Here is a 26,783-nt window from a genome sequence, read left to right as displayed (position 1 = left end):
CATGAGGGACGAATTGTTATGATTCCCATTTTAGAGATGGAAAAGCTGAGCACAGAGAAGTTAAACAATTTGCCAGCAGAAGGCAATGGCACCCCACTCCAGTACTCTTGCCTGGAAAATTCCATGGATGGAGGAGCCTGGTAGGCTGCAGTCCGTGGGGTTGCTAGGAGTCGGACAAGACTGAGCGACTTCACTTTCACTTTTCACTTTCATGCATTGGAGAAGGAAATGGCAACCCACTCCAGTGTTCTTACCTGAAGAATCCCAGGGATGGGGGAGCCTGGTGGGCTTCTGTCTATGGGGTCGCACAGAGTCGGACACGACTGAAGCGACTTAGCAGCAGCAGCAGCAGCATACATCAGGTACGTGGTGGAGTTGGTGTTCCCTGGGCAGTGCTCTGGCCCCAGGCACTTGTTCATAATCACAACCTTATCCTGCCTCCAAAGGCAGGTTGTCCCAGAGACAGATGACGGAGCTCACATACACGAGCCTTTCGCCATCTGTGGCAGGAAGCGAAGACTGGTCAGTTGCTGAATGTCCAGCTTGGAAGAAAACAGCACAAAGAGAGGGAAGCTGATCAGCTATGAACACGTATAGACTGTGATAAGACTGCTGTTGGGGTCCCATCAGAGTATTGCCTTGAAAAGGGGTCGTGGCTAAGGAATGAAGGTACTCTGGAATCCATGGTGTCCCGCCTCTGGGTCCATCCACTGTGTCTGGAAAATCTGTCTTTTTAAGAGGCTGAGCACTGGTTCCTGGGATAGAAACTTCCTGAGTAGAAGTCTGTCTACTCCTTCACTCTCTTCCCCAGTGGCAGTGACTCTGATGCCTGGTGGTGGTCAGGACAACAGCAGTGAGACAGCTGTCAACGACGATGCTTAATGTCCGGTAGACGTGGTCCACGGGCTAGTGGTGGTCACAGCAACAGATGAGGCTGCAGAGTTGACCGAGGGAGTGGTTCCTGGAGGGGATTTGCCCTGCTGAAGTGTACACAGCTGAAAATTGAATACCGAACATCCCCCACCTTCACGGTCTTTACTGGGCTCTGCCATTTGGGTTGGCCATCTTCTCTCTGCCCTTCACCCCTCTCCTTGGGAGGGAGCCCCCCATTCCCTCCTTCTCTTTGTCAGGGTTTTGCTATGTTTGCTCACCTGCTGGAGACTTGCTTGGGACCTTTCTTCATTCCCTATGGACTTATCTAAGATATTTTGCTTAAAAAGTTCCTCTTCCCTAGAAGAATTCTCTTTTGCCTTTTTGATGGGCGTCGGGGATGAGGGTAGGCCAATGTTCTTGTTTTTTATCCCTTGAATTCTCAATTTTATGGAATTCTAGTATTAGTAAACCCAAAAGCAATCATTTGCAAAATTTTCCCCCAGTAGTAGATTTATTTTTTTCGAGCAATATCTTATGCAGAATCTCAAGATATGAAACACATTCAAGTTTAAAAATTGAGGTGAAATTCACATGACACAAAATTAATCATTTTATTTTATTATTATTAGAATATAGTTGATTCACAATGTTGTGTTAATTTAAGGTGTACAGCGAAGTGAGTTACCCATTCTTTTTCAGTTTCTGTTCCCATATAGGTTGTTACAGAATACTGGGTAGAGTTCCCTGTGTTATACAGTAGGTCCTTATTAGTTATCTATTTTGTATACAGTAGGGTATATACATTAATCTGCACAGCACATGTGGGATCTTAGTTCCCTGACCAGAGATCAAACCCTGCCCACCACCCCTGCAATGGAAGTGTAGCATCTTAACCACCAGATCTCCATAGAAGTCCCTACCTCTGCTTTATAAAAGTTTCTTAGTATCATTTTTATTAGATTCCACATATAAATGACATTATATACTTGTCTCTGTCTGACTTCACTTAGAATGATAATCTCTAGGTCCATCCCTGTTGCTGCAAATGGATTAACTATTTTAAAGTGAGCAATTAAGTGGCATTTGATACACTCACAATGCTTGTATCTGCCTCTCTGGATTTACCTATTCTGGACATTTCATGTCAAAAAAAGTCACATAATATGTGACCTTTTGTGTCTGGTTGCTTTCATTTAACATAGTACTTTCAAGTTTTGTCCAAGTTACAGCATGTGTCAGAATTTTATTCCTTTTTATGGCTGAATAATATTCCACTGTATGGATCGATCTCAACTCACTTATCCATTGCCTGCTGAAACATACACACTTCGGCTCTGTTTGAACCAGAAGTGGGGCCCTGAGATCCCCCTCCACATTCAACTTTCCCCTCCAAGGAGGTCCTGACACTCCTCTGAGTTTGTTGACACCTGGTCTCCGGGAAACCTTTGATGAAATGCTGACTTGTTTCCCTGGAGTAGTCACACAGTGGGGACAGAAGTAAGAGTTTTCTGCAGAATGAATGAAAGTCTGCCACTACAAAAAATATATGCATATTATATGTTAAAATTGGCTGCATTCATGAAAATAAGTGGCTGATTGTTAATCACTGGAATACGGGGGAGGAAAGAAGCTGCCGGACACAAGGGTCTTCGGGGGCCCGCCCATCTCCAGCCCCACCCTCGGGCTGCAGAGCCTCCTCCTTCTCTGGCGGACAGGTCTGCCTACCCGCAGTCTGGGCTTTTTACAACTTCACTTGTTGAAACTCAAGCCACGCCTGGGTAAGTACATTCTGCACGCATCACACCATAAACATGTGCCAGACTTCTGGCGTCATCCTGTTTCCACAAGTTTTCTTTGTCTTTCCACGTTATTTACGGTGGAATTTTCCCAGGTGCAAACAGGAAGCCCTTGGAGCATTTTCTAGAAGGAAAGGTTTGGCCCCCTCTCTGAACTGCAAGGACGCGAGAGTGACTCATGGTGCCCCTGCTCCCGGGGCAGGGCAGCCCTGCTCCCCTAGGTGCGGCCAATCAGATCACAGGGGCCAGTGTTGGTTTAGATAAGCCTTTGCTGAAAGGAGCCCAGCTCATGTACAAACGGGGAAAATCCTCCTCGTGAAAGGCCAGCCTCAACGGGCTGGGAAATGCTGATGTCTGTGTATTCACTGCGTGGCTAGCAGGCTCTGCCCAGGTATGGGGTGCAGCTGGTTTGTGTCAGCGTCGTGGGTGGAGACTGGGCTGCTTGCCCGACGGCTTTAGGTGGGTCAGCGCCTCTGCTTAGACCTCACCGCTTCTGAATGGAGGAAGAGAAAGTCCAGTTGCTGACACGCAGACTTTCCGTGGGCCTCGGCCTCCAAAGTCAACAGACTATCCCCGACCGTAAGTAGATGGCAGAGTGGTACTTACCCCTCTGGTCTTGGGGAAGCCCAACGCGGGGCAGTTCTAGACGTCACTGGGAGAGACTTCCAGACACAGTCAGGCTTCCCTCCAGGAGGTTTTGAAATTTACACTGAGCCAGAGGCCGTTTTAAAAGCTAGTTTAAAAAATCTAGTTCAATAGATAAGTAATGAGAACCTGCTGTATAGCACAGGGAACTCTACACAGCGCTCTGTGGTGACCTACATGGGAAAGAAATCTAAAAAAGAGGAGATAAATGAATATGTCCAGCTGATTGACTTTGCTGTAGGGTAGAAACTCACACAACATTGTAAAGCAATTGTACTCCAATAAAAATTTGAAAAAGTGAAAACCTAATTTAGATGTTCTGATTCTTAAGAAAATTGATTGAATTTTATTTGGTGAATGAGTTTGAAAAATGAATGTTGCATCGAATCATGTGTAATTCCAGCTGTGTGTGGTTTGGCCTGGCAGGTGCAAGTAAGTTATTTTAATGGAGAAGGGCACAGTGATTTTAACACTCACCGTGTTTCCTAGGGAGGCATCATTTTGAAAATGAATAGAAAAGATAAACTGAAGTGACTGATTTTAAATAAATGAACATTTTACATTCTATAATTGAGCATATGCTTCCTTTTTTTGGTCCATCTTATAAACAGCAAATGGCAAAAAAGGATTGAGCAATTGCAACTTTTTGATTAAAGAGTTAGGAGGGAGAGAGTTGATCATTACAGTGATGCCACTCATAATTTTCTCTGGGGCATTTTATTTAATTTTTTGAAAAACTTTTTATGTTGGAGTATAGCCAGTTAACAATATTGTGATAGTTTCAGGTGGACAGTAAAGGGACTCAGCCATGCATACACATGTATCCATTCTCTTGGGGGCTTTCTAACTGGACTTGTTCAAAAATTTATATTTTATTTTCCTGGGACTGTTAATTACACATAGTATGTGGTAGCTACTCACTCAATGTTGGTTGAATGGCTAAGCAAATCGATGGACATGTTTTATTTTGAGTAAGTCCATCGCTGAGCCATCCTGCCATGGAAGAATCTTGAATCAGAAGGAAGGAGACTGGGGTCTGTTTCCAGCTTTGGCTTCTCCATCTGGGTCTTCAGCAAATGCCTGGCCTTCTCTGCAGCCTGTTTTCCCACTGGATTAAATTGGTGATCTCTAAGGCAGAAAGTGAAGAGGAACTCAAAAGCCTCTTGATGAAAGTGAAAGTGGAGAGTGAAAAAGTTGGCTTAAAGCTCAACATTCAGAAAACGAAGATCATGGCATCTGGTCCCACCAGTTCATGGGATATAGATGGGGAAACAGTGGAAACAGTGTCAGACTTTATTTTTCTGGGCTCCAAAATCACTACAGATGGTGACTGCAGCCATGAAATTAAAAGACGCTTACTCCTTGGAAGGAAAGTTATGACCAACCTAGATAGCATATTCAAAAGCAGAGACATTACTTTGCCAACAAAGGTCCGTCTAGTCAAGGCTATGGTTTTTCCTGTGGTCATGTATGGATGTGAGAGTTGGAGTGTGAAGAAGGCTGAGCGCTGAAGAATTGATGCTTTTGAACTGTGGTGTTGGAGAAGACTCTTGAGAATCCCTTGGACTGCAAGGAGATCCAACCAGTCCATTCTGAAGGAGATCAGCCCTGGGATTTCTTTGGGAGGAATGATGCTAAAGCTGAAACTCCAGTACTTTGGCCACCTCATGTGAAGAGTTGACTCATTGGAAAAGACTCTGATGCTGGGAGGGATTGGGGGCAGGAGGAGAAGGGGACAACAGAGGATGAGATGGCTGGATGGCATCACTGACTCGATGGACGTGAGTCTCAGTGAACTCCGGGAGTTGGTGATGGACAGGGAGGCCTGGCGTGCTGCAATTCATGGGGTCGCAAAGAGTCGGACACGACTGAGCGACTGATCTGATCTGAAGGCTCCAGCTCAAAAAGTCTGTAGTTTAATTTATTTATTTATTGAAGTATAGTTGATTTAATACAGTGATATGGTGGGGGTTCCCTGGGCAGTCCAGTGATTTGAGACTTGGTGCTCCTCATGTTTGATCACTGGTTGGGGAAGTAGGCTCCTGCATGCCACATGGTGCAGCCAAAAATAAAAACAAAAATTTTTTAAACGACATTTATTTTGTTAAAAAAAATACAATGTTGTTAGTTACTGCTGCATAGTCAAGTGATTCAGATACACACACACACATACACACACACACACATATGTTGTTGTTTAGTCGCTAAATTGTGTCTAACTCTTTTGCACCCCATGGACTGTAGCCTGCTAGGCTCTTCTGTCCATGGGATTTCCAAGGCAAGAATACTGGAATGGGTTGCCATTTTCTTCTCCAGGGGATCTTCCCAACCCAGGGATCGAACCCACATTACCTGCATTGGCAGGCAGATTTTTTTACCACTGAGCCACCAGGGAAGCCAATACATACATATACACATTCTTTTTTAGAATATTATTTTCCATTATGGTTTATCATAGGACATTGAATATAGGTCTCTGTGCTATATAGTAGGACCTTGTTGTTTATCTGTTCTATATATAAAAGCTTACCTAGTAGCCATATTGCTGCAAATGGCGTTATTTTATTCTTTTTTTATGATTGAGTAGTATTCCATTATGTATAAAGTACCACATCTTCTTTATCCATTCATCTGTCAAGGGACACTGAGGTTGCTTCCATGGCTTGGCTATTGTGAATAGTGTTGCTATGAACACAGGGGTGCATGTATTGAAAAGTCTGTAATTTTAAAAGCTTTCTGAAACTTGGTTTCTCCACCTGGAAAAGTGAACAAATAGTCCCACTCCTGCTTCTCTTATGGGGTCTCAGAGCTGGAACTCTGTTGGGTGATGTCAGCAGACATCCTGGGTTTCTCCGTGGGCTGTGTGGGAAGCACCTTCATTATGACGATGATTAATAAGCAGTGTCATCAAGTGAGCCCGATGCAGTGACTCTGGGTGTCCGGGCAGCAAGCCGCCTTTCATGATTATTTATTCACTGTCTGGCAACAACAACCCATTTTCCTCAGCAAGAAAACCATGCTGCCTTCAGAGAAATATGTGCAGAAGTGAAACTGATTTGCTGAAACAAGTGTTTAGAGTAAAAAATATCAAAACCACATGTTCCCGAGGAGCAGTGGATTTCACGCCTGCTAATGTTAGGCACCCAGCTCTGCTGTCCCCGACAATGGGACCCCAGCCACGCTCTGGATTTCCAAACCGAACACAATTGGAAACAGAAAACACTCTGACAGGGCATGTCTCATGCTCTCCTTGGCACACCAGCCCCTTTTGCCACTCCGTTTGTATATATCCGTATGTGTGTACATTGGCGTTAAGTCAGAGACTCAGTAACAAACTCGTCTTTCAGAAGTGTCTGCCAACCATGGGTGGGAGTTAAACACCAGCCTGTACTGGGAAGGACGGCTGGGTGGCACTTCGCAAAGGAAAACCCTTCAAATGCAGTTTTCCATGATGTGACTCTAGAGATAAACACTCCCCATCATCTGGTTTTTAAGTTCGGGGAGATGAGTAGGCAGAAAAAAGCCCCAGACCTCCTTCAGTTTTACAGATGTACATACCCTTTTGTTTCTTCCAGTCGGCACTAATCAAATCCGGAGGGACGCTGAGCACCCTGAGTCGTCATGGGCAACGAGAACAGCTCCTCAGGCAACCAGGTGGGTGTCACGGGGTTTCCCCTTGACCTGCTCCGGGCTCTTGAGTGACACTGACTAGACATTTCCAGCATCTCCTCTCTGCCCGTCTCCTCTCCTCTCTGTATTCGTGTAGGTGTTTCTCATTCCATTTTCAGAAGTTTCATATTAAGTGTATGTTAGTCACTCAGCTCAGTCATGTCTGAGTCTTTGCAACCCCATGGACTGTAGCCCCCCCCAGGCTCCTCTGTCCATTGGATTCTCCAGGTGAGAATACTGCAGTGGGTTGCCATTTCCTTCTCCAGGGGATCTTCCCGACCCAAGCATCGAAACTGGGTCTCCCGTACTTCGGGCAGATTCTTTACCATCTGAGCTACCAGGGAAGCCCTTTGTAGTAAGTCTAGCCCTGATTTTATAAATTATATAAAAACTAGTTTTACTTCTTATTCTATGCTTTTAAAATTGACATAGGAGAGTTTGGCTCATTTTTCCCCCCTGGATTTTGCCCCTCCCCCATCCACTAACCTACATGGATATATCATAGGTTAAAATAAAATCATTTCCACACTCCCCTACCACAGCCTCCCCAGCCCCCTGCCACAAAAAAAAAAAAAAAAAAAACTTAAGATCTGGAAAAAGTTTTAAAATCTATCAATGTAGAGCAGATTAAATGTGAACTATCATTTCCATGTTAGGTAAGGTTTTCAAAATTGAGGAATAGACTTTGCTTAGTTGTGCGTAATATTGGGATATTAAAATAAATACAGATTTTATCTTAAGTTTGAGAGCTGTAATTCAATGCCCTGGTGAACAAAATTAGGGAAACACTTTCACATTGATCTGACACACAATGGAAATCTTGGATTAATAGTACAGAGTTTTTTGGATGAGAAAATCGGACCTAAAAGCCACCCTTGGGCAATTCATTTTCCCTTAGCTTTTTCTCTTCCCTACTATCTTTTCTCAAGCAGGAAAACAGGAATAATCAAAAGAAAAGGTAGAGAGTTTCCTATTGGCCTAGTGGTTAGCATTCTGGGCTTTCACTGCTGTAGCTGGGGCTCAGTCCTTGGTCTGGGAACTGAGATCCTTTAAGCAGCGTCCAGTGCAGCCAAAAAAAAAAGTAAAAAGATAATATTTATTTACTTACTTGGCTGTGCCGGGTCCCAGTTGTGTCGCACAGGATCTTTAGTTGTGACATGCCAACTCTTAGTTGGGCATGTTAACTCCTAGTGGGATCTAGTTCCTGGAACAGAAATCGAACCCGGAGCACCTGAATTGGGAGCACAGAGTCTCAGGCACTGGATCACCTGGGAAGTCCCTAAAAAAAGAAATGAAAAGGTGGCCAACTTCAGTCTTTAGAGGCAGAGAAGAAACAGTGATGGTGTTCAATGGCTGGAGGGGGGCAATAGGGAGAGGTGGGGACTGTCGCAAACCCGGGCTTCTGTCCCATTGTCTAAAAGAGAGCGGCACCATCAACTCCAGCAGAGGTTGCCAAGTGGGAATGTGGGCCCAGTGTTACAAGACTTTCCTGTGCCTTCAAGAGAAGGCAGAAACCTGTGTTTTTTCCTAAAAATCTTGCAGTTTTTAAAATTAAACTTTTTTGTTGTTGAGAGAATGGTGGATTGACATGATGTTTTAAGATATAATACAAAGAGGTACTTCCCTGGTGATCCAGTGGTTAAGACTCCGCCTTCCAATGCAGGGGGTACAGGTTTGATCCTTGGTTGGGGAGCCAAGATCCCACATGCCTGGTGAGCAGAAAACCAAAACAGAAAGCAGAAACAATATTGTGACAAATTCAATAACGACTTTAAAAAAAGAGTTCCACATTAAAAAAAAAAATCTTAAAAAAATTTTTTTTAAAAAAGAAGTAATACAGAGAGATCCCTGGTACCCTCTACCTAGTTTACCCCAAGGGCAATATTTTACAAAACTAGAGTACAGACTCACAAGCCAGATACAGACATTGCCACCATCTAGATACAGAATATTTCCAGAGGCAGAATTTCTTTTGTTGCCCTTAGAGCCACATCCACCTCCCCTGGGGCCCTATTCCTAACCTCTGGCAATTTCTAATTTGTTCTCTATCTCTATAGAGATGAGCTAGAGAATGTTATACCATGTTACATAAGAGGAACCACACAGTAAGTGACCTTCTGGAATTGGCTTTTTTCACTCAGCATGATTTCCTGGAGATTCATCCAGATGGTCGTGTATGTCAGTAGTCCACTCTTTTTTATTGCTGGGTAGCATTCCCTGCTACCGTTCATTGAAACCGTCATTTAGTGAAGGACATCTGGGTTGTTTCCAGTTTGGGGCTACTACAAAGAAAGCTGATATGGACATTTGTAGACAGGGTTTTTTTTTTTTTTTTTTTTTTTGCTGAACATAAGTTTTCATTTCTCGGACATAAAGCCCAAGAGTGCAGCTGCTTGGTCATGTGGTAAGTACGTGTATAGTTTTATAAGGAACCACCAGACCGTCTGCTAGAAGCCCTGAATCACTTTACATTCCCACCAGCAGTGTCTGTGTGACCAGTTCTCTGCATTCTGGCCATCAACTGGTATTGTCACTGTTTGGTGGTGACGTTCTGATGTGTCTGTTGTGATACCTCTTTATGCTTTTAATTTACATTTCCCTGATGACAGATGATGTTGAACATCTTTGACGTGCTTATTACCATCTGTTTACTCACTTTGGTGAAATATCTGTGTCTTTTGCCCATTTCCTAACTGGATTTTTCTTACTGTGGAGTTTTGAGAATTTTTATAATGTCTAGGTACTGATCCTTTTTCAAATTGTGGTTTGCAGATATTTTCTCCTATTGGTAGCTTGTCTTTTCATCCTCTTACCAAGTTCTCTTACAGAGAAGCTTTTAAGAAGTACAATAGATCAGTTTTTCCTTTTAGAGTTAGTGCTTTTTCCCTAAACTGAGAAGAATTTCTACTTGAATATAGACAGAGTTAAACTAGCTTATATTTTCTCTCCATTACCTATACTAAACCTCACTGTCCAGAATTGAAGGCTGGTTTATTTATAATAGATACATAGAAATGGAACTGGTGCAACAAATGGAGGGTATTTTTGAAAGGTTCTTGCTATATATTAATAGCTATACCTATAGCTGTATCTCTATACAAAGCACTTTTTAGAAAGGTGATGAAAATTTATATGTCTCTCAACAGGATGTGAGGGCCCATCTCACTATATTCCTGCAAACAGTGACGATTTTAGTGTCTTAGATTGTTACTGATTAGGGGTAAAAATGCTCAGAGGTTTGAAGACTCTTCACCCACACTCCTCATCTCCTGCCAGCTCCCAACCCCAGGCTCCCTCCCCACAGCCCACCTTCCTGGAGCAGACGGGAGATGTTTTTCTGGCACCACGATTTTTTGCATTTCCAACCTCAGCCAAGCGTGACCCAGTGGAGCATCATGGGTTGCCTTTAGGACTCCAGGATCAGAACAAGGCTTGCCTACCTGGCAGAAACAAATAGAAATTAAGCACAAATACATTTGGCTTCAGAGCTCAGGGTCCCCCAAGGGGCAGAAGCTCCAGTCCCGTCTTTCCACCGTCGCCTGGATGCCTCTGTGTGGATGACTCACAGTCACCCCCAGCTCTTTAAACCTGAGCTCGGCTTCCTTCCCTGATCCTCCCCTCCGCATTTTCTCTCTTGGGTACCATGACCTATCCTACCGTTCAAGACAGAAACCTGGGAGTCACCTTTAACTCCACCCGTCCCCATTCTCTACCTTTAATACATCACCCTGTGATTGATTGATTGATTAGTGGGCGGGCTGTTGAGTTTTCCAAATTTCTGTTTAATCAGGACTGTTTTGGGTTGTGAGAGACAGAAGCCCATCTCCAGCGGCCACATGCAGAGAAGGGGCTCATCTGTCCTAAAGAACCGAGAAGTCCTTAGAGAGGGTCTAGCTGCAGTAGTCACTGGGCTTCAAAAGATGTCACTGGCGATCTCTCCTCTCTGGATTTTGCTCTATTTTCCTCTCTGACGCCCTAGTCCTCAGGGAGGTGCCCCCAGCCCTATAGGCAGCTCCACGCTTCTTCCAGCTAATGGTCCAGCCTCTGATCAGCTCTCTCTAAGGAATCTGATGGGCCCTGATCCCTCTCCGGCTGGGACCAATCGCTGTGTCCTGGAATGTGAGACAGCCTGAGTCATGTCCCCATGCCTGATGGGGAAAGGTGGTTCCAGGGCAATGATAGTCCCATCAGTATAGCTTAGAGCACTTTCTCAAAAGACAAAAAATGTAGCATAGATCCATGTGTTAGAATACATGTATATATAGGTGTATATATACACCTATACATGTGTATATAGGTATGCATGTATATATACGTGTATATCATGTATATGTATATCACACATACATGTGTGTATATGTATATACATACATATCATGAATGTCATACATCCATATAGTATGTTAGAAGTCCTGCCTTCTAACACCCTTTTCCCTCTCCATTCCCGTCGTCACAACTGTATATCCTCATAACTGGGTCACTGCAAACACCTCCAAACTAGTTCTTCTGCCTCCACACCCTCTCCCATCCCACCCTTGCTCGCAGTCCTCTCTCTCAGAAGCTTTTTCTCTGTGAAGATGCACTTGGAGGTGCCTGTATCCTGCTTACAATTGAACTCCTGGAGGGAAAGACGCAGGTCCGGGTGAACCTCTCTTCACAGATTAAGGACCAGCAGCATCACCAGTGCAATGGATGAGAGACGGGTCTTCCTAGGCCTGCCTAGTCCTTGCCTCCTTCAGACACCCTCGGGCTGCAGGTCCTTCTGTTGTCTAACTTCCCCTGGGTAGCGGTGGGCAAGGTTGGGAGCGCCTCCAGCAAGGTAGCGTCTCTCTCTGGTTCTTGGGAGGATTACCATTCACTGTGGCCCATCCTAACAGCAAGACACTTTGCTTTCAGCAAGAGGACTCTGGCTTGAATAACGTCATCCTGTGGCCTCCCAACCCTGAGCCTCTGCAGGTACTGAGAGCCGTGCTCTGTGTGGCTTGCTGTGAGACCCTTCCTAACCTCTAACTGGTTGCAGACTTTTGGCGTGCTGTGTTTGTTTGCGTTTTTCGTTTTTCTCCTCCTCTTCCTTCTCCCACTGCCTCCTCCCGCCCACCTCAGATTAGTCATAAAACACAGTTGATATCTGTAATATATGTTTGGATTTCTAAAACTAACATTTTGGTGTGTCTTGCCAAACATCTGGGCTTCCCTGGTGGCTCAGTGGTAAAGAACCTGCCTGCCAATGCAGGAGACCTGGGTTTGATCCCTGGGTCAGGAAGATCCCTTGGAGGAGGAAATGGCAACCCGCTCCAGTATTCTTGCCTGGGAAATAGCATGGACGGAGGAGCCTCACGGGCTACCGTCCATGGGGTCACGAAAGAGTCGGACATGACTTAGCCGTTAAACAACACCCAAGATCTGGCTCAGTTGCTATGCTGTGAGATGCTGAGTATGGCTTATGTTCTCAAGGTAATGAAACTGCCAATACTGACCCTTCCAAACATTTCCGCTTTGATTTCCTTTATCCTGGAGGGAGGCTGAGTATGGGGTGCTGGCCGCCCTTTGCCACCAGTGGGCAAAGCTGAATTGTCCTGAGGAATATTGCTTTCCCAACCGCCTGCAGTGTGGGTGTGCATCATGCAGCTGGCTGAGTCCCCTCGTTTGAGCTCTTCCCGAAGTGTTTGCCATCCACTGGGAAAGAGGGCAAATTGGGGGCTTTGCCTCCCTTTCACGGGGATTCTTCCTGGAGACAGCGTCAAGGTAGGTGTGTGCTTATGGGTGTGGTCAGTGTGAGGCGATAAAATGTAGCCTGCTGTGACATCCCCACACCCAGGAGGAGGCGTGTTAGTCACCCACGTGCTGAGTTCCTTGCCTTAAGGAAAGAGTAGCTCCACCCACCAAGCGTGGCTTCCAGAAGCTCTGCTTGGTGCTATTGATGAAAATAATCAATAATAAGAAAAGAGTTTTATTTAAGCCAAACTTAGGACTAGCCCAGAATCCCAGCTTCCCAGATTACTCTGAGAAACTGCCCCTGAGAGTTTTCAGAGGAGGAATGACTTGAACTGATTAGATACATATTTTTTTAATTTCTAAAAATTTATTTGGCTGCACTGAGGGGTCTTAGTTGTGGCATGCAAACTCTTACTTGCAGCATGTGGGATCTAGTTCCCTGACCAGGGATTGAACTCAGGCCCCCTGCCTTGGACCACCAGGGAAATTCCTGATTGGAGATTTTAAATAGGAAGTTGTGGTTGCTATGTTGGGCATGGTCTTTAGGGGGCAGAAGGCAGGAGTAGAGAAGGGGCATTGATTAAGAGGTTATCTAGAGGTCAAAAAGATAGATGATTATGGCCTGGAATGAGGTATCAGGGAAGAGGGTTCCTGGAAGGGGATGTATTTTGAAGGCAGAGAGAAATGCTTAATGAGGGATCGAACCTAGAGGGTGGGGGAAAGAGCAGAACCGAGAAGGAGCCCTAGGTGTTGGGCCTGAGCCTTTGGGTAGAGGGGAATGTCATTTCCTCAGATGGGGAGGATGGGAGGAGAGGAAGTTTTAGGGAGAAGGGAGAAAATCAAAGGTTCTGGTCTGGCATAAAACCTGAATGCCTCTTGGGAGCTACAGTGAAGAGATCTGGTGGGCATTTGGGTACATAAGAGATGGGGCCTGAGATGTATATTTCAGTCATCAGCACAGGTATTTAAATCCATCCGACTGGACCTCTGTCCATGGGATTCTCCAGGCAAGAATAATGGAGTGGGTTTCCATTTCCTCCTCCAGGGAATCTTCCTAACCCAGGGTGAAACCCGAGTCTCCTGTGTCTCTTGCATTGCAGGTGGATTCTGTACCCGTTGAGTCACCGGGGAAGGCCCCTGGGAGAGAGTGAAGGACTTGATTAATTGGAGATGCTCCAACATTTAGACATAAGCCCAGGGGGAAGTGGGAGAACCAGGGTGGGCGTGATTTTTGAAGGAGTTGAAGCTGGTTCAACACAAAGGAGAACGAGGGACCTAAGGGATCATGAATGTCGAGGAGCAGACAGGGTATAGTGGCATCGGACGCTGCTGACAAACAAGGAGCAGACACCTGTCCATTGAGCTGACGATGTGTCGGCCGTGTGAGGAAAGCCTCACATTGCCCTGCAGGTCCTTGACAGGCACAGGTCCAGTGAGGACAGGGATGCAGGTTGCAGGTGGGAGATCTGATGCGGGAGTTGGAGATAAGGAAGTGGAAAGAGGTGTGTAGGTCATCCAAGAGGTTTTCCTAGGAAAAGGAGCAGAATATTGGGACAGTAGCTAGTGGAGAAAGTTGCCTGGAAGGTTTAATTAAAGACTGAGATACTGGATGCCCGTGTGCCAGTGGGCTTGTGGAAGAGAGACAGGGATCGGTGGAGGATGGATGAGAAAGGTCAACAGAAAGAAGACTGACCTTGAATGTTTGAGAGGGATGGGGCTGGAGCAGAAGTGGGCTTAGAGGAGAGACATTTCCACCAGTGTGGACTAGGGGAGAGAGGACAAAAGCAGATACAGCTGGGATGGCTGATAAGGATGCAGAGAAAGGGGTGCATGTAGTGTGGGGCAGGGGGTGGAGATGAGGTCAGAGGAGGCACGAGGTATACCAAGCGTGGAAGCTGGGGGGATAACAGGTACCTGGGGAGCCTGGGCCTTCAGGTAGTCACTGAGGGAAGCCAGGTACGAGCCACCGTAGGACCTCTCTTCATAGTCTCTTGGCAGAAGGCCAGCAAATTAGCTTAGTGATTTTTTGCTACTGGCATTTTTTGGAAGCAACTGATGTGTCAAATTAATTATTCACCGTTTTACCTTAAGAAGTCGTTTAATAACATTACAATTGTCCTACATCTAGAATCTGCCAAAGAGCACAGTTATTTCTTCCTTCATCAGCACAAACACTCTTCAAACTCTGAAATTTAGTCGTGTGGCCTTGGTTTCTTGTCTGTATTCGCAAGGGAAGAGAAGTCATTGGTGGGGAAATTCACACACGCAGACTGGACCAACTCCATCCATTTATTGAAGGTTCCTTAGTGACTGAGACCTTTTGACCTTGGAGGAGACTCAGCCCCTCCTGGATGCCTGTTCCTGCATGCTGAGTCCTACTTGTTACTCCCACTCCTTCCCTCCTGCTGACTGATTCACTGATACCTCCTGGCAGGCGGACTGCTCTCAGGAAGCCCAGAGCAACCACAGCTACTAAAATGCACAGCTGTGACTCATAGGCCTTTCCTTGCTGGTGACTCATCTTCCTGTGGGCATCAGACGTGTTGGCTGGGAATGAGAAGAAAGCCGTATGTCCAACCAAGGCTGTGAAGGGGGACTGGCTCCGGGGCAGGAAGGTACAGTGCAGTGGGAGGTCACTAGAGAGTCTTAACACTGAGCCAAGGGCAGCTGAGCGGCCTGAGCCTGAGCTGCTGACCAACACACCAGTTAGTCTCAGGGTCCTAACTGGCGTGTCCTCTTTGGAACAGAGGTGGAGGTGGTATGGTAATGAGGGTAGCTTCCATACAACAGCCCTTCCTGGGGTTTCATGCATCAGGACTCTCACAGAAGGATTTATGGTGAGAAAAGGGCCACGTCAGCCCACAGCCCCAGCACCTGAAAGCAGACGTGACGGTGATTCAGTGTTCTTTCCTGAGTGTCTGGTTCTGGGGAGCCCTGCAGAGACACCTAAGCTCTGAGCACATGGATTCCAGAGCAGAAGGGCAACACTCATCCCACCCTGCTTTACCACTTTTGAACTTCCTCTTGGCCTTGGGGCTGTCATGGGACCTGTTTATGGCTCTGAAAGCATGGGGAGGAAAAGAAAGACAGTCAATCCTATTATTTTTTTTATTAATATTATGGCTTGACTTAAAAAATATGATCATTAATAATGCTCTTTTAAAGCAGCTCCATTGTTTGGATGTTTCTGTAGTTTGAAAAACAGGATTTTCCACTATAGAAACTGTGGTCAGTGCTGTGAAGCAAGAGGGTGGGAGCAAGGACAGCTGAGCTGGCCCTGGGCATCCCGGAAGACTCTAGGGTGCTGGAGGATGAGCAGGAAAAAAGCGGCGTATGGAGGCTTGAGGGCAAGTCACCGCGCAGGCCTCCCCAGCCCAGCCCTCACTGGGGCAGGTCTTTCTGGTTCTGGCTCAGGGCCCATGAGGCAGCTGGGTCTGAGGTTCATTCCTGAAAGCGACCTCAGCACGGTGGCTTCAGATTCTCTGACATCCACGGAGCAGAGTACCAGGACAAGAGAATCTGTGCTATGCGAGGCACCCCAGGGCATGCTTCCACGGGCTGAGGTCAGCTGTGGCCCAGGCACTGTGTGGTGATTATTTTGCTTCTAGGTAAATGGCCACTAAGTATCTGCACAGGCGTCCCTGGTGGCTCAGATAGTAAAGAATCTGCTTGCCAGGGCAGGAGATGAGGGTTTGATCTCTGGTTCGGAAAGATCCCTTGGAGAGGAAATAGCAACCCACTCCAGTATTCTTGCCTGGGAAATCGCATGACAGAGGAGCCTGGTGGGCTACTGTCCTTGTTGTTACAAAGAATCAGGCATGACTTAGTGAATGAGCACGCACACAGGCACACAAGTATGTGCATATGTTGTTTAAATCTACAAATGCCTGGGATCCCAAGTTCAGCTTGGAGGGTGTCTCTTTATTTCCAGAGGAACCCAGGGTATTCAGCATTATGATGGCATTGGCAGAACAGCATCTTCTAATAGTCTACTGACAGTAAGTGGGCACCTGGGATGATTTAAGTGTGCTTAATGAGAAATAAATTGAACAAAGACAATTAAACAGCATGAATGCAATGCTGGTAACAGTGGAGAGAGTTTGTTTAGTATGACGTCTGATGGCCCAGCCCAGAGGGTTGGTGCTAATTTTTGCTGCAGTAATTATTAAAGTTTGTGAACTGCATGGCTCCACGTTTGGCCGGATGCCGCTTCTGAAGGATAGGACTTACTGTTTTAACTCCAAGCTGAGAAAGGCACTGGGGCTCCTAGTTAATGAGTTCTGAATCCGTTTCTTCTTTATAATTATAACTAACGTATATGAGTGTCTACTATGATCTAGCCTTGTACCTGGTGCTTCACACATATTATTTTATTTAACCTTCGAAACAACTCTGTAAATATGATCCCTCTTTTCCAGATATGATACTAGAGGCAGAGAAGACTTACGGCTAAATATACACTATAGTTGGGCTTTGAACTGCTGGACCTGGCTTCCGCACCCTTGTTCTTTTTTTCTTTTATTTTTATTGGAGTATAGTTGCTTTCTTGAACCCTTATTCTTTTTAAAATTTACTTATTTTTAATTGGGGGCTTCCCTGTGGCTCAGCTGGTAAAGAATCCACCTGCAATGTGGGAGACCTGGGTTCGATCCCTGGGTTGGGAATATCCCCTGGAGAAGGTAATCGGAGGATAATTGCTTTTCAATATTGCATTGGTTTCTGCCATATACCAACATGAATCAGCCACAGGTATACATATGTCCCCTCCCTCTTGAACCTCTCTCCCACCTCCCACCCCATCTCGCCCCTCTGCATTATCACAGAGCACCAGATTTGAGCTCCCTGTGTCATGCAGCAAATTCCCACTGGCTATCTATTTGACATATAGTGATGTATATGTCTCAGTGCTGTTCTCTCAATTCATCCCATCCTCTGCTTCCTGCACTGTGTCCACATCTGTTCCCTGTGTCTGTATTTCTGTTGCTGCCCTGCATATCGGTTCATCGGTACCCTCTTTCTAGACTCCATATACATGAGTTAATATACAGTAGTTGGTTTTCTCTTTCTAACTTACTTCACTCTGTATAATAGGCTCTAGGTTCATCCACCTCTTCAGAACTGACTCAAATGCATTCCTTTTTATGGCTGAATAATATTCCATTGTATATATGTACCACAACTTCTTTATTCATTCATCTGTCAATGGCCATCTAGGCTGCTTCCATGTCCTAGCTAGTATAAACAGTGCTGCGATGAACATGGGGTGCGTGTGTCTTTTTCAGTCATGGTTTCCTCAGGGTATATGTCCAGTAGTAGGATTACTGGGTCATCAGTTCAGTTCAGTTGCTAAGTTGTGTCTGACTCTTTGTGACCCCATGGACTGCAGCATGCCGGGCTTCCCTGTCCATCACCAACTCCTGGAGCTTACTCAAACTCATGTCCATTGAGTTGGTGATGCAATGCAACCATTTCATCCTCTGTTGTCCCCTTCTCCTCCTGCCTTCAATCTATCCCCAAATCAGGGTCTTTTCCAATGAGTCAGTTCTTCAAATCAGGTGGCCAGAGTATTGGAGTTTCAGCTTCAGCATTAGTCCTTCCAATGAATATTCAGGGTTGATTTCCTTTAGGATTGACTGGTTGGATCTCCTTGCAGTCCAAGAGTCTTCTCCAACAACACAGTTCAAAAGCATCAATTCTTGGGTGCTCATCCTTCTATATGGTCCAACTCTCACATCCATACACGACTCCCGGAAAAACTGTAGCTTTGATTATACAGATCTTAGTCGGCAAAGATGTCTCTGCTTTTTAATATGTCATCTAGGTTTGTCATAGCTATCTTTCCAAGGAGCAAGTGTCTTTTAATTTCATGGCTGCAGTCACCATCTGCAGTGATTTTGGAGCCCAAGAAAATAAAGTCTGTCATTGTTTCCCCATCTGTTTGCCATGAAGTGATGGGACCGAATGCCATGATCTTATTTTTTGAATGCTGGGTCATGTGGTAGTTTTATTCCTAGTTTTTAAAGGAATCTCCACTGTTCTCCACAGTGGCTGTATCAATTTACATTTCCACCAACAGTTCCACCCTTATTCTTGAATCAAGCGTCATGCTACTTTAGCATGAAAATGAATAGATGTATTAAAGAAATTCTGAGGAGCAAAAAATAAGATTTATATCTGTATTTCAAGTGCAATCATGTAAAAAAAATCACAGGACATTACAGTCCATCTGACAACCCCAATTCTGAATAAAGGGACTCTGCTCCATTTGGACAGTTTTTTTTTTTTTTTTTTTTGCCATATTGACAAAGTTCTCTCATCACTCACATGGGGCAGGCAGGTCGGGGATTGGGGTGAAATGATTTGAGTTTTCTGACCTTATGTATCTCTCTTTAAATCACATTGATACTAAAATATTAAGCACAGACAAGACATTAATACATTAATATTGAGCAGTTTTTTGAAGTCCCAGAGGTTTTCCTCTCCTCTCAGACTCCAGATGTCAGAACTTGTGAACTCTGGCATCTTTGAGGTTCCTGGGTTCTTTGGGGGGTAATTCTTACCACTTTTGATGCCAAAAATTTTGAGGAAGGGAAGACAGATATTATTCATTGAATGTTATCTCTCGTTCATTCACTAAACTGTAAGTTCCATGAGGGTAGGAACCATGACTCTTTTATTCTAATTAAATGTTTTATTTGGAAATATTTTCAGATTTACAGAAAAATTGCAAAGAGAATAGAGAGAATTCCCTTACTCTTTCCCTAAACTTCCCCTAAAGTTAGTATCTTACACCATATCTTTTAAAATATATATATATTTTTATAATACATCTATCTTTTAAAAATATATTTATTTTTGGCTGCACTGGGTATTCGTTGTTGCACACAGATTTTTCTCTAGTTGTGGCAAGCAGAGGGTCCTCTCTGTCTGTACTTGTGGTGCTAGGGCTTCTCTCTGCGGTGGCTTCTCTTGCGAAGCCCAGGCTCCAGGGCACGTGGGCTTCCGTAGTGGTGACCCGTGGGCTTAGTTGCCCTGCAGCCTGTGGAATCTTCCAGGACCAGGGATCGAACCCGTATCCCCACATTGACAGGCAGCTTCTTAACCACTGGACCACCAGGGAGGTCCACGCCTTATCTTTTAAAATCTTCTGTATCAACCTGAAGTCTAGACTCAGCCCTTCCTGAACATGGGATGGAATCACCCAAACCCCCACGCAAACTCGATTCTCTTATTTTCTCCACCTTCTCAGGGTAGAGTTGGGGTTCAAACCCAGCTCTCTCTGACTCCAAAGCTCGTTCATTTATCCTACCATGTCTCACCATGTTTCATGAGAAAGCGTTCCATTTGGGGAAGCCTAAAATTCCACCTGGGGGCCTCCCCGTTCTTGGCCTGACAGAGAGAGAGGTGAAGAATGGTTGGGATGATCTAGCAGAACCGGTCTAAGCCTCTGCCCTCGCTTGACAGGGAGGATGGGCGGCCCACTGGCCCTCGCACAGAACATGTGTTCCCCCTCCATATTTGGCAGCCTGGCAGTTGTTTCTGAAATCCGATTCCTAATGCCATGGGGATGACCTTTGGTCTACTTCCCAGCATTCACCTGCAGTCACACTGCTCCCCAGAAGCTCATTCCAAGAGGGGCCGACTTGGCAAGACACCCTGGTCATGATCTAACCGTGTTAATTAAACCTTTTTATTGGCATGACCAGTAAGCCGTGGTCCAGAGAGGTGGAGCATATTTGAGAGGTAAGGTCAGGAGAATTTTTCTTTTTTAGTAGGGAAGCACTTTAGCTTTGGATAAAGTGTATTTTTTAGGACTGGAAAGTTGTGACTGTTTGAAGATGGACTGCTTTTAAATAAACCCAGAGCTCTGGAGTATTCCTGAGCCAAAGAAAGGCTGTTTGTTTACTCAAGCAATGGCAGCAAAGGAAAGATTTGAAGAAGCAACTTGACAAGGCTGTTTGTCATGTGGAGCATTGCCAGTTTTTTTTTTTTTTTTCCCAGCCTGTAGTTTGGAAGTGTAAGGGGTAACTTTAGAAACGTATCCTGTTTTGTAGTGACGCCTGTTGACACAGCAGACCCCTAGGAATCCTGTAAGCAACAGGGCTTAGTCCTGTTGCTAGGATGGGGAGCCTGGATGGGGAGCGGTGGGGGTGGGGAGGAGGAGGGACGGGGTAGGGAAGAGCTCAGAGGCATTGCGGGCAATGAGGCAGAGGTGAGAGCTCCACAGACCGAGTTTGCACCCCTCGATTTGCACAGGTGGCTAGCAGACTAAACAAGAATGATCTATTTTTCATACATTCAACAAGTATTTCTGGAATGCCTCTCCGTGCCAGGGGACCATTCTGGGCATTGACTCCAGGCCTCTGTACCACAGTGTTCATAGATGTCCGGTTGGTTTAGTTCCTTGGAGCATGGCAGGAAGATGATGGGAGTCATAGGCAACTATTCCCACTGCCTGGTGAGGCGGCATAAGGCAGGGCGGCAGGGGCGCCAAACCATCTGAGTCCAAGTCCTGGCTTCACCGCTTCCAGACCGTGTGGTTTGGGGCAAGTGGCTTAACCTCTCTGTGCTAGGTGATCTTAGTGGTAAAATAGGGTTGTTGTAAGAACTGGATGAGTTCAAATATGTTACACACTTAAAAAAAAATAGTACAGGCTACCCCAGTTGTCCGCCTTCTGAATGTGGAGCATTTCTAGGAAAGCTTTTGGAAGCTGATATGGCTTAAAGCGAAGAAGTGATTACCTTAGGACATCTTTTGCTGATAGATGCGCAAAATAAACTGGATAAAGCCCAGGTGCTCACAGAGTGCTCACAGGTGCTCACATCTCACAGTTCAGAGATGCGGCGACGTGATGCTGGGATGTTGAGTGTGGCTTCCACGGAAGGCGCGTGGCATGTGGACTTCAGTAGGTGGAGCACGTGGACCCAGTAGTTGTGGTTTCGGGAAAACATGTACAGGCCTTTTGTAAAAGAGAAGTGATGTAAAGCAAGCTTGAAAAATCAGTGGAGCCCTGTATGTGGCACATAGAAAGTGTTCATGATAATGTCTGCTATGGTTATTATACCAAAAAATATGCGATGCAGGCATTGGGTGTTATTACTGTGGAAAGAGTATTGGACTTCAAGGCAGGAGCCCTGGCAAAAGTTCCTCAACCTTCTGCTTCTGAGAAGTGGAAAACAGCATTTTACCTGCCTGCTTAGCACACAGGGATTTTTGTAAGAATCAGAGAATGTGAAATAACTTTGCCAGTGCAGTGTGCTGTCCCCATAGATGGTACAACTGCCTTTATTTTGACTCCATCCAGGTCTGTTTTCGCTGGAGAGAACTGCTGTTCTTTTTACAGATTCGCTTTCTATTAGGAGGACAGGTGCGGCTGAAAAGTGATAAAGGTCTACCCTCTTTTATTCTCTGAAGACAAATCTGAGGCCTTGTCATATTTCCTTTGCCAGAGGAAATTCAGCACGTGGTCCCCTCCCCACCTTTGGTGAGAGCAGAGCTCTGCCTCCTGATTCTTCTGTTATTTGCATCTGTCTGAGCTGTTAGATACATCAGTGTCTTTCCAGAATTACTTTAAATTACCCTTGATCATGGAATAAAAAGCAGGAGATTTATCTGTTCAATTATTTGCAGATAATGTGGTGATTGAAAGGGAAACCTGGCTGCAGAAGGTATTTGGAGCTGAGACCTGTATGACAGTTAGACAAGCAGGAATTGGGTTAGAGTTTTAAAAATTCAGGACCCTGATATGAAAATGTCATTCACTCTGTATTATGATTCTGGAGTCATCATAGTAAAAATTGTAAAGCAGGCACCCAAAGGTAGTAAGATGGAATAAAGAGCCTTCATCAGAAGAGTCAGGGACACTTTGGAGTTGGAATTTATTGTGACTGGAAGTTTGTATTGTGTTGATACTGCTCTAGAGAGTGATTTCTGTCCAGGACTCACAGATCAGAAGACTGAGGTCCACAGGACAGAGCAGGGATGGGTCAGCCAGCATGGAGGTCAAGCCAGCCTGGGGTCCACAGTTCCCCTCTTAGGTGAGGAATCGACCCCAGCTCCCCACCTCCACTGAGATGCCTCTCCCTGGCTTTGGGATCAGAGAGGATCGGGTTCACCAGATTCCCCTGCTGTGTGATCTTGGCCAGATACATAACCTCTTAAAACCCCTGTTTTAAGATAGCGACATGAGTGTTGATAATACAGCTCAAAATACTTCAAATTTTTGTCTGGAGTGGCTTCATGTAGAAATTTGAGTAATGGGATGATAAATCAAAAATAAGCCCATAAGAAGATTTACTGTTAATTTTTTATTTTTAGTTGAAGTATGGTTGTTTTACAGTGTGGTGTTGGTTTCTGTTGTACCGCAGCATGAGTCAGCTCTATGGGTATATTTGTTGTTCAGTCGCCCAGTCGTGTCCGACTCTTTGCGACCCCTCTTGAGCCTCCTTCCCACCCCCGCCTCACTCCTTGGGGTCATCCCAGAGCACCGAGCTGAGCTCCCTGTGCCAAGCAGCACCTTCCACTAGCTATCTAGAGATAGTATATGTATGTCAGATTTACCATACATGAGATTTACCATTAAATTTTTAAAATAACAACAACAAAATCCCCAGAGACACACATAGCATCTTCCTCGTAAGGCTGAGGTGAAGACTGGAAGCCAAGCTGCTGGCCCAGTGCCTGGCACTTAGTCAATGCTCAGTACACAGGTGCTGTTATTATTATTGTGTTCTTTCCCTTCATTCTGTCTCAGCAAGAGTGAATGAAGATTTTTCGAACTGTAGTATTCCTATTTAGCACTGGAAAGTTTGAGCTCTCGAGAGCTGAAGCATCTTTTATACTTCACCTCTGGACACAATGGGGTGAATACAAGCAGCCGACCACTCAGTGAAATAGACCAGATGGGGAAACATTCCGTCTTGGCTTTTCTCTACCTGCTGAGCCTGTACTCTCTCCTGCAGCCTGCCTTCCTCCACAGTGGCCAGAGACAGACTGCCAGGAACTCTTGCGTTCATATTCTAACAGAGCCAGCGGCCAGCTTACCCTTCCTCTGCTTCTCTGGGGAGTCTTGAGGAAGGACCTGCCTTAAGCTGAGTTTTGTGCATATTCGGATAGGCAGGGGTGAGGGGCTCTAGGACTGACGTTTCCCTGAGAAACTTAGGGACAGACGGACAGAAGAGCAGTTCTTTAGAAGAGGCAGATCTGGCCCCAAAGGAAAGTGTGTGTGTTGTTTCGGGGAGCGGGGGTTCAGGAACCCCGCTGCGAAGACAAAAGACAGCCACTGGGGACTTCCCTGGTGGTCTAGTGGTTAAAACTCTGTGCTTCCACTGCAGGAGACATGGGTTCAATTCCCACTGCAGGAGACATGGATTCAGTTCTCCGGGGAAGTAAGATCCCACAAGCCTCTCAGTGCAACCAAAAACCAAAATAAATACTTAAAAAGTTGTTTAAAAAAAAGAAGACAACCACTGCTTTGAGGAATACTGCTGGGGATTCCTAGAAGTCCTTTCCCCCATTTCTGATATTTGTATCAGACTTAAATGAGCATCATTTAAATTGAGTTTTTAAAACATCTCATCTCTTTCTGTCCTATGATTTGACGTTTTGACTGTGCTTTAAATGTTTGCATTTTGGTTTGAAAAATCGTGTGAACAGCAGACAAGTTTATTGTGCCATTTAAGAAATGATGACCAACTCTTAGAATGGTTGAGACCTCAGTGAGTGGCCCCAGGGTTCCTCCTCATTTTCTCCCTTCAGTATTTTTTTCTGGTTTCCAGCTGAATTCCAGCGTGCAAACCATGGGGCAGGGGCAGGAAGTGTATTTTCATTGAGGTGAGGCCACAGACAAGATGCACGGAGATCTTAGATTCAGTACCCCACTTTCTTCAGAAGCAGATGGCCCCCAAAGTGCGATGGGTGTCCCCAGTATGTTCCTTTACTGAAACAGTCAGCGACTCAGCTCAAATCGCTGGTTTGCTGTGTTTCTCCTCCATTAGGTGAGAGCAGGGCTTTGCTCACCGTGTGCCTCCAAAGCCTCGCTCAGCGCCTAGCACCGTCAATGCTCAGATGGACGGTAAAGCCAAACAACGAACAAACCAAAACACCCCTGGCTCTTCAGTGTTGTGATCAGTGACCTATTGATAAAGTCTCTGTGTTTTCAAAGACTCCTACTTGATTTCCTTTCCAATGTCTCTTTCTTGTGCTCCAGAAGACTTCTTTGGCGCGAAGTCCAGGATCTGTGCAACCACCTGGGAACAGTCAGAGAGTAGAAAGGAAGCCCGAGGAGGCACCCGAAGGCACGGACCCAGGAGACCAGCCCAGGTAGGACCAGGTCCAGAGGCGTGACCCAGCCCGAGGCGTGGCCAGCTCTTGGCCTGCTCAGCGTTTGTTTTGCTCCGTTTGCTTCGGGAATTTTATCCTAAAATCCGTGATGTAGTCGTCGGTGGTGAGATGTTCCAAGCAGTGTGATTTGCCTAGACCTGCCTGATTGGAAAATTAATATTTTCCTGCCCAGAGATGCATAATAATGATAGGCTTTCATGCCACAGCATTCCAGGTCTTTTATCCTCATTCTCAGAACTTACAATAAAACAGATCAAGGCTGCCAAGGGCCTTAGGAGGGTGTGGCTAATTGGTGGCAAAGCTGGAGTCTGGATTCCAAGACAGAAGTCAATGTGGGCTTCCGGAGGGTGAGACAGAGGAGTCAAAGAGCAATCATCCAGTCCCAGGGAGGCTGGTGGATGCATTTCAGAAATCAGCAAGGCTGCCGTGCCACAGCGGAACACGGCCAGTGCAGGCGCGGCCCACTCGTCTGTGGTTTATCAATGTGGCCCGCAGTTGGGTCCTGATTTCCCCGTTGGGGCTACTGTTCAGGACCCACAGGTTTGGAATCATTCAGAAGTAGAGGGTGGGCAGACGTGAATGTTCTGTCCCCAGAACAGACACAAGTCAGGACACTGGAAGCAATGAATAATTGTGAGTTCAACATATGGTCTGGTTAGAAAAACCTTCCTTAACAAATTGAAGCCCAGCTTCTGGGACGCTGTAGTTACAGACCTTAAAGGAACAAATGAACAAAAGCTGCAAGGACCAAAAATGCAAAACTGAGTGATACACACTGTCCCCCGTCCGTCACCACCCCGCCACCCACCACCAAGTCCCTGTCACTGACTTTGGGTTTCAAAAGCTTTGCAATCCCTTTTCACTTGAAGCGTTTTAGCAGCATGTTTTGCTTTGGCTTTGAACTATGGAAGGTCCTGGGAGAAGGCAATGGCACCCCACTCCAGTACTCTTGCCTGGAAAATCCCATGGACAGAGGAGCCTGGTGGGCTGGAGTCCATGGGGTCGCTAAGAGTCGAACACGACTGAGCGACTTCACTTTCACTTTTCACTTTCCTGCATTGGAGAAGGAAATGGCAACCCACTCCAGTGTTCTTGCCTGGAGAATCCCAGGGACGGGGGAGCCTGGTGGGCTGCCATCTCTGGGGTCGCACAGAGTCCGACACGACTGAAGCGACTTAGCAGCAGCAGCAGCATGGAAGGTCCTGGGTGAGTAAGAGCGGCCCCTGGTGGCCGGAATTTCCATGCCTTCTGGTGTTATTTTCTGGGTGGCTTTGGTTACCCAGTCCCCTGGATCGCAACAGAGTGGGACACGACTTAGCAACTGAAGAACTGATTATGCGGTTTGAGGAGAAGGCACTTTGAATGTCTTGCATAAACATTGGATTTCTTTAGGGAAATGATGATCATATGGGGCAGAGGTTTCTTTTTTTGCTGAGAGAGGCATGAACTTGAATGGCACCTTTGATCTCAGTTCTTTGCAAAATGGGAGCCTCCTTTACCTCCCAGAGTTCCATGGCTGTTCCGCCTTCATGAACTTTTTTTTTTAAAAATCAGGACAAAGGGTTTAATATTTGGCTCTAAATTGACTGGGTGATAGTTTAGATTGGCTTCCCGTGATCATGAATCGAATGATCTGGAATCCTACACAAGGGAAGTCACTCCTTCCAACTGGATACTCAACGTCCAGCTCTTCTGTCTCCATCTTCATGTGGTTCTGGGATTTTTTGAGAGGTTTGGGAACT

General features: G+C 45.8%; 1 protein-coding gene across 22 annotated transcripts in view; it reads left to right on the top strand.

Moving 5' to 3' along the window:
- The window catches only part of TACC2 (transforming acidic coiled-coil containing protein 2), a 234,787-nt gene that overhangs the window by 20,440 nt on the left and 187,564 nt on the right, over positions 1-26,783 (top strand). For 20 of the 22 annotated variants that reach the window (XM_027529360.1, XM_027529359.1, XM_027529358.1 and 17 more), the window contains exons 2-4: positions 6,890-6,968; positions 11,880-11,939; positions 24,908-25,020. In XM_027529360.1, coding sequence (XP_027385161.1) covers positions 6,936-6,968; positions 11,880-11,939; positions 24,908-25,020 — 206 coding nt within the window. In that variant the 5' untranslated portion in view covers positions 6,890-6,935. The remainder of the gene's footprint in view (positions 1-6,889; positions 6,969-11,879; positions 11,940-24,907; positions 25,021-26,783) is intronic. The other 2 variants (XM_027529339.1, XM_027529344.1) reach the window with 2 other exon arrangements.

This window comes from Bos indicus x Bos taurus, chromosome 26 (assembly GCF_003369695.1).
Source record: "Bos indicus x Bos taurus breed Angus x Brahman F1 hybrid chromosome 26, Bos_hybrid_MaternalHap_v2.0, whole genome shotgun sequence".
Taxonomy (NCBI): Eukaryota; Metazoa; Chordata; class Mammalia; order Artiodactyla; family Bovidae; genus Bos; species Bos indicus x Bos taurus.
The sequence above is the reverse complement of the archived record's forward strand: the minus strand, read 5'-3'. Positions and strand labels throughout refer to the sequence as shown.